This window comes from Arachis ipaensis, chromosome B8, assembly GCF_059453495.1.
Source record: "Arachis ipaensis isolate K30076 ecotype BB chromosome B8, ASM5945349v1, whole genome shotgun sequence".
NCBI classification, from domain to species: Eukaryota; Viridiplantae; Streptophyta; class Magnoliopsida; order Fabales; family Fabaceae; genus Arachis; species Arachis ipaensis.
The window spans coordinates 23,133,713-23,141,535 of NC_142443.1; the positions used below are offsets into that span (position 1 = coordinate 23,133,713).

The window sequence follows — 7,823 nt, forward strand, 5'->3', positions numbered from 1 at the left end:
TATTTATTGATTTTAATTGCCATTTAAATCACTTGCTTCTCATCTTCTAAACCCCGATTACAACCTTTATAGCCAATAATAAGAACATACTTCCCTGCAGTTCCTTGAGAAGACGAGCCGAGGTTTGAATACTCGGTTAACAATTTTTAAAGGGTTTGTTACTTGTGACAACCAAAACGTTTGCACGAAAGGGATTTTTGTTGGTTTAGAGACTATATCTACAACGCGACTGTTTTTATGACATTCTTTACTGGCAAAATTCCTGTTCGTCAATATTCATAGCAAAAGTTTGTGTGCTTTGTGCAAAGATTTGTGTGCTATGTGCAAAAATTTATATGCTATATCGATAAATTTGTATTATGTGCAATTTTTTTTTTGTGCTGTGCTTTAAAATTGTGTTATCTCAAAAAATTTTTGTGCTCTTCAACAAAAAATTGTGTGCTAAAAAAACGTGGAAAAAAAGGAGTAGTAACATATACACGCGTTTTTTTTTATGAACAAACGTCTATGCAGAAAATCGTCACTAGGCGATTAGTAGGGGTATTTGTGGTGCGAATTCGATAAGTTTGTTATAAAAAATTTATCCGATCCAAACATTAATCTTACTTGCGATGCGGTTTGGATTGGATTATTTTTTTAGATAACCCAATCCAATTTTAAGCAGTTTGGATCAGTTTGAATTGGATTGGATTTGCAGTTCTATAAATATATATATATATATATATATATATATATATATATATATATATATATATATAAAATGTTCACTAAATAATAATATTACATAAATAAGATAAAAATATAAAACAAATTGATTATATTATAAGTAGAATTTTAAATGTAATAATAAAATAATATTATTATATTACATTGTCCTGGTTAGATTGGATTTGATTGGTTTTAAAAAGTAGATTCGAAATCCGATCTAATTCATGCGATTTGGTAAAAATAAAATCCAATTAAATCCAAATTAGTGGGATTTTAATCAGTTTTCAATTTGAATTGAATTGGATGAACGATTTTATTGTGTATCCAAAAACATCTAAGAGAAAATTGGTTACATGAAGATGAGGCATTGTAACAATTAGTGAGAAGAATAGATCTTCTTAATTTTTTTTCAATTGTTTGGCGAAATGTGATCTCTCACTTTACACTTTTTAAGTGAGACAAAAAATAATAATAAATAAGAAAAAATATTCAATAATAAAAAATCATAATTTACCAAATAATTGATTTTTTTTTTTTTAAGAAAATCCACTCCCAATTAGTCACAGCCCATTAGAGAAGAAACATACAATTGAGATCTACTCTATTGATTGTGCATTGGCAGGATGGTAAGAAATAAGTTGACATTCAAAGGAAATTAAGAAAAACAGGTAAAGTTTTGGACAACATCAAGAGGTGATTCTTTAAGGTAGTTTAGCAAGTTGATAATATGAGTTCTATCTATCAATGTTTTTCATCCATTTTACTTACTATCATTTTCAAAATATGTTGATAGTGAGCTTTAAACATCAAATTGATTTATGGATATCATGGAATGATAAAATTGGAAACGGTTCAGGAAAAAAAAAAGTGATTTTTGTGGAGTACATTGGTACCCACAATTTTGTAAAGTACATTGCATGTAAGATGGTTCACCAAATCTAACTTTTATTGTAGAACTGAACAACTATACTATATTACATGGTAACTTTATGTTATGAGCAAAAAGGAAAAAAAAATTACAAAAACAATAATGAAATGAGAAACAACTTTCATTCATCAATCAGGACTTTCAATTTAGTCCAAGGCTTGAACTAATGGTACACAAGAAAGAACTCATCTTCCACGAGGATTTACCAATTGCGAGAACACTGCACTTGTCGCAGCATCTTCAGCATCATCATCGGTGCCAGAAATGCCCCCATCCATCATACTCACACTGTTGTCGAATTGCTCAAGACGAGTCAACTGAATTCCGGTAATGTGGTTCGTGCTATTATCTTCTGGCTCCGAAAGTGCCGACGAGGTCTCCTGGAGTTGCAAAGCATATTCAAGGTTCCACAAGACATCTCCCATGGATGGCCTATCCACACCATACTCAGCCAAGCATTTCTCAGCAGTCTCCCCAAACTTCTTAAGAGAAGCAGGGTTGACTTTTCCAACTAGATTTTGATCCATGATTTGATCAAGCATACCCTTTTTCTGCCAAGTCATTGCCCATTCAGCTATATTAACCTGCTCCCTTGGAAGGACAGGGTTCAAAGCCGGCCTTGTGCATAACACTTCCATTAGAACTACTCCAAAAGAATAGACATCTGATTTCTCTGTAAGCTGTTGTCTCCTGAAGTATTCGGGATCAAGATAACCGAAACTGCCCTTGACAGCAGTGCTCACATGAGTTTGATCAAGAGCAGGACCAGTTTTGGAGAGGCCGAAATCAGCAACCTTGGCAACGAAGTTATCATCTAAGAGGATGTTTGTTGTCTTTACATCCCTATGAATTATGCTTTGAGATGCACCTGTGTGGAGATAATGGAGGCCTCTTGCTGCTCCAATGCAGATTTCAAGCCGCTGCTTCCAGGACAGAGGTGGCAGGTCAGTTCCATACAGGTGACTCCTGAGGGGTCCATTAGCCATGTATTCATAGACAAGAATCATTTCTGACCTCTCATCGCAATAACCAATGAGAGACACAAGATGACGGTGGCGAAGCTTGGATAACATTTCGATTTCTGTTCGGAATTCAGCAATACCTTGTTCAGATCTAGGATTGCCTCTCTTAACAGCTACATTGGTTCCATCATCAAGAGTTCCCTTGTAAACTCTACCAAAACCACCAACACCAAGAAGCAACTTCTCATCAAATTTGTTGGTTGCGTCTAGAATTTCTTGGAAAGTGAAGAAGCGTCCAAGATTTGAGGAAGCCAAAGATATGCAACTTGCAGTTCCGCTCTTTTGCGACAGTGTTGACATTTTTGTCATGGTCTGAGAGTTTCCATGCAAGGGCAAAGGCAGCCATGGATGACCACCTTGTTGAGTATCCTTTGATTTGCGTCGTACCAAGCAGCAATAACAACATAATCCAACAAATATTATGGCAGCTAAAGCTCCAACAGCACAACCAACTATTATTCCTATCTTGTTCTTCTTTGATTGTGAACTAGGAAGGAGACTCTCAACTGAAGAAAGCCCATCCAAACTCCTCAGTGAATTGCTGATTTTCATTATCTCCAATCCATTCATAGTAGCATTAGTGAGATCTGCCATGGTATCAGGACCAACACTTACTGTTAAAGTGTTAGAGTCCGAAGCATTGGAGACGAAGTCCTTAAAGTAAGGCACATCCAAGTCGTTGGTTATGGATGAGAGATCAAGACTTCCAATAGCTATGTCAGAGTTTATGAACATATTGAACACTAAAGTGTTCAATGAAGTACTCATAATATCACAAAAATGTGCCCGGATAAAATACGAGAAACTTGGATCCACAGGGAAGACCCAAGTAATGTTGAAATTGGAATTGGGCACATTTGGATCCCCCATTGCTTCAGCTGTGGCATAGACCCAATTCGGAGCCGTCTGAGGCGTCACGCCTGCTGGATACTTGATGATAGAAGGATCAACCGACACATTAGTGACCGAGCTGTTCACATGGAGGTACTTCAGATCATTCTCCCAAGTCCTTCCAAGGGTGTCATTTTGGGCAGTAATCAAGGGACCTCCTATGTTCACCCGGTAAACTGTTTCGAAAGCGAGTTCAGAGAGGCCGCTGAATGGGGCCGAGGGGTTAAGGGCCAATGCCTGATCAACAAACAAATCATCAGGCATAGACACAACTTCAATTGCATTGACAAAGGCAATTGAACCATTAGAAGGGATAAAGGTCATAGTCAAGGTATCAGAGGTAACATTGATAGCATATTCCCTAAACATATAAGAACCATTGTAGCTCCTAAATGTGAAATTGCTCAAGAGAACAAAATTATCAGTAACAACTGTCACAGAAGCAGAATTCAAATCGTGACCGGAGTTCCGGACAGGCGAAAAATAAAGCCGGACCCAGTGCCGACCCTCTTGCGCAATCTCAAACCTATATGTAGCTGTATCAGTGAAGATCCTAGCTGATTGGTAAATTGGGGATGGTGCAGTACTAGAATTGGAACTAGCAGAAACAAGAGAATCCCCAGTTTTGAACACTAGTGAAGAATGCTGTGAATCAGGAACAAAGGTGCGGCCTTGGAAGGTGATGTTTTTTGAGGAACCACAAGCAATGAGATAGTTATCAGGAGGAGTGTATGATGAAGAAGATGTTGCTGAAAATGCTCCATTCAACAAGAACAGAAGCAAAACAACAAAAACAGAAGAAACCCACTTGAGAACAAGTTTCATCATCAACATTGTAGCCTTGTCTTCACACTAGTCCCATATAATCAAACAGGTTGTGAGCATCAGCAACAACAACACCTCTTTTCCCAAATGCACACACACACAAAAACCTGCACCAACCTCGGATCTATCAAATTCAATGCACAAAACAAACAAAAACCAAACATTTCTTACAAGACACAAATACAGAAGAGGTGGTGTCAAAATCTAGTTGCTAGAATTCTCTTACGTAAGTAGAGTGAGAAATACACAGAAAAAGAAAAAAGAGTTGTCTTGATATGCATACCTTGTCTTCGAGGGAAAATGTGTATGGCAAAAATTGAGCAAGTTCTGAAAGAGAATAAATGAGAGTGGGATTAAGGTTGATTACGTGAATGGCATTAGTGAAAAATGAAAATGCTTCAAGTATGAATCATCAACCAAGTTGAAAGCTTTTTAGTGTGGTGGCTGCACACACACCCTTTTCCAGGCTGTTGATTAGGCTGTCATCTACAGAACAAAAATGGGGACCCCACAAAAACTCAACAAAGAAAGAAAAATTATGACTTGGAAAAAAGGTTCATGGAACTTCAAAGTTTTAATCTTAGTTATTATTCTACTAACTTCCATTAAGAAGAGAAAAAAGAAAAGAAAAGAAATGAACCAGCTGTTTCTTGAAGATTTGGTGGTGTGGTTTTCAAAATTTCAGAATCTTTGACACCAATGTTATAATGTTAAAAAAATTGAAAAGGAATATAAAAATGGAAGTTCTGGGGATGTGGTCTACAATTATCTTAGAATTGGTTGTGCTTTGTGATATACAGCCGCTCATTTGATATCTTATTAAAAAAAAACAAAAAAAAAAAAACATAATAAAAATTTAATTTTGATACATTGATCTTTTATACTGTCATTTTTTTATGTTTATTCATACCGTTAATAAAAATAATTATTTTTAATAATATGATATTACATAATTAGATATTCATATAAAACTATTTATGTTAGATGAATGTTGCCATATCTTCTCTAAAATAAAGAGTAAATTATTCTCTGTGATATATATAGTGTCTATAATTATAATTAAGTTGAATGTTAATCATAATAATTAGGTATATGTTTTCTACTTTTCTTTTTCTCTTGTGATTATTTAAATTTAGTTTAGCATCATCAGTCTATGGTGGTAGTGGTGGCTGTCACCACTGAAAAAATTTTTTTGCGATTAACTCACAAACCCATCAACAAGGTGCAAGTACGCATTCAGCTCGTTACACATGGCAACATTTGTGCTACCAAAGTACGGAGAATCTCTGCTACATAGGCACAACTCTTTCCCAACCTCAGCGTCTATATGGTGATAACATTCTCGAAGTTCATTGTCCGCAAAATTTTTGTCCCATGAAAATGATTAAATTCTTGTGCATAATTGTCACCTCATCTTGCAAATTTTAGTGATCTCCACCTCATCGACAACAATGCCTTTAATCTCATGAGGATCCAAATCTACGATCCCTTGAAACTTGTATTTGACATCATTAACAACAATGTCTTTAACTGTATTTATGACTTGAGAATTTAAAGAATCTTTCCAAATGTCTTTATGATTTCTATCATCACGACCATAAGCTCTCATCTACCTTAAGTGCATAAATTACATTAGTAAAAATCTCTTTCACATCAAAAAACTCATATGGTGAATCACTTTCAATATATATATTACAAGAGGTAATTTATCCTTTATTTTAAAGAGGGTACGATTGAATTCACCTTTATATTAATAATACATCAAAATTAACTTTATATAATAATACATAAAACTTATTATAATATCTTAATATTTATTTTATCTTATTTTTTATTTGTTTTATAATTATTTTCCATTTATTCAAATTAACTAATCTTTCTATGTATTTTTTTTACGATATTTTCAATTGTATTTAAAAATTTATCATTAATTAATAAATTACTGTATATATAAATTAAAATTTTAAACTCTCAATATTTATTTAAATAGGTGAATAAATTAACCTACTTTATTAAAATCTTGAATTTAATAATTACAAGGTATGATGACCATTTAATCTTAAAAGAAATAAACAAAGTAAATATTTCAAATACTATAACCTTATTTTTAGAGATTAAAATATCAATATTCTAATTCTTAAGAATTAAATTATCAGTCATCAATAACTCTAAATTCTGTATTATTTGAGACAGGATGAAGAAGAAGAAGAAAAAAACACCTATTAATCAGAATCCTTTTAAACTATGTTAAAAAATCGAAGAATTAATATGACAATAATATTAAGATATCTTTGGAAAAAGAAAAAGAATTTTCAATGTTTCAAACATTAAAGAATTAAATGAGTAGTTTTACTCTATTTTCCACCTCCTTTTTATCGAATCTTATAGCTTCAAATAAAATAAAGCTTAAGAATATAATGTATTGGAAGCAAGAGTATTAGACTAAGATTATATAAATAGTATGGTTATGGGGTATTGAGTTAAGAAGGGGAACAGAGAGAAAACAAAAGAACATGTCTTCGAAGGGAATGGTTGCTGCGCTGGGTTCAACGATACGTGGGTCCCACTTTAACGCGGCTTCATTGCCTTCATTCCCCAACTTGGACTTGAGACAAACCAAAACTAGATCACACTTTCTTTCGCAACACTTTTGCTTTTCACCGTCGCCAAAAGGCCATCTTTTAAGGGTAAAAAATTGGTTTCTTTTATATAAAAATAAAATAATATTCCATTTACTAATATATTTAAGATTTAATTATTCTATTGGTTTTTATAATTTTATTAAATTTATAATTAAATTTATATATATATTATTTTTTTAATTGTGTTTTTATTATTTTTAATTTTATAATTAAATTTTTTTATGTCAAAATTATTAAAATTAATAGAATATTTTTCTTAAAAATATATGATCAAAGATCTAATTAGGTTCTTAATTGTGGATATCTTTGTAAAAAATATTTAGTTAACTCTAATATTTTTTATATTAGAAAAAATTTAATTACAAAAATAAAAATAATATAAAACCTAATTAAAAGAAAAAATTATAGAAATTTAATTACAAATTAGTAAAATTATAAAAACCAACAAAATAATTAAATTTATATTTAATTTTGAGACAATTTACATATTTAAATAAAAAATTACATCTCGATATATTATGAAAAAGCTAAAATTTATACACATCTCGAAAACATACGAGATTAAGTCAAAGTTTTTTATTACACATCCTGACTATATTAAGTTGGAAAAAAATAGAGAATTGTTTAGTGTACAAAATAAATTATAAAAAAAACCTAATAACATGGTATTAAATTTTTCTTTAATTTTATCATGAATTTACCTTAATACGACATGAAAGAAATCCATTAACTAATTTGAAGAGGGACATTTTGGTGTATTTTCTAATCAAAGTTCGAATGAGGTAATAAAATCATTAAGATAAATAC

The 7,823-nt window shown here is 32.3% G+C and overlaps 1 protein-coding gene across 1 annotated transcript; it reads right to left on the reverse strand.

The window, feature by feature from the left end:
- Positions 1-1,633: 1,633 nt before the first annotated feature.
- THE1 (protein kinase family protein) lies at positions 1,634-5,059 on the reverse strand. Its single transcript, XM_021109089.2, has 4 exons — positions 5,015-5,059; positions 4,792-4,860; positions 4,658-4,701; positions 1,634-4,481 (listed from the first exon to the last, which is right to left on the reverse strand). The coding sequence occupies exon 4, from the start codon at positions 4,381-4,383 to the stop codon at positions 1,822-1,824; it is 2,562 nt and encodes an 853-aa protein (XP_020964748.1). The 5' UTR covers positions 4,384-4,481; positions 4,658-4,701; positions 4,792-4,860; positions 5,015-5,059; the 3' UTR covers positions 1,634-1,821.
- Positions 5,060-7,823: the final 2,764 nt, after the last annotated feature.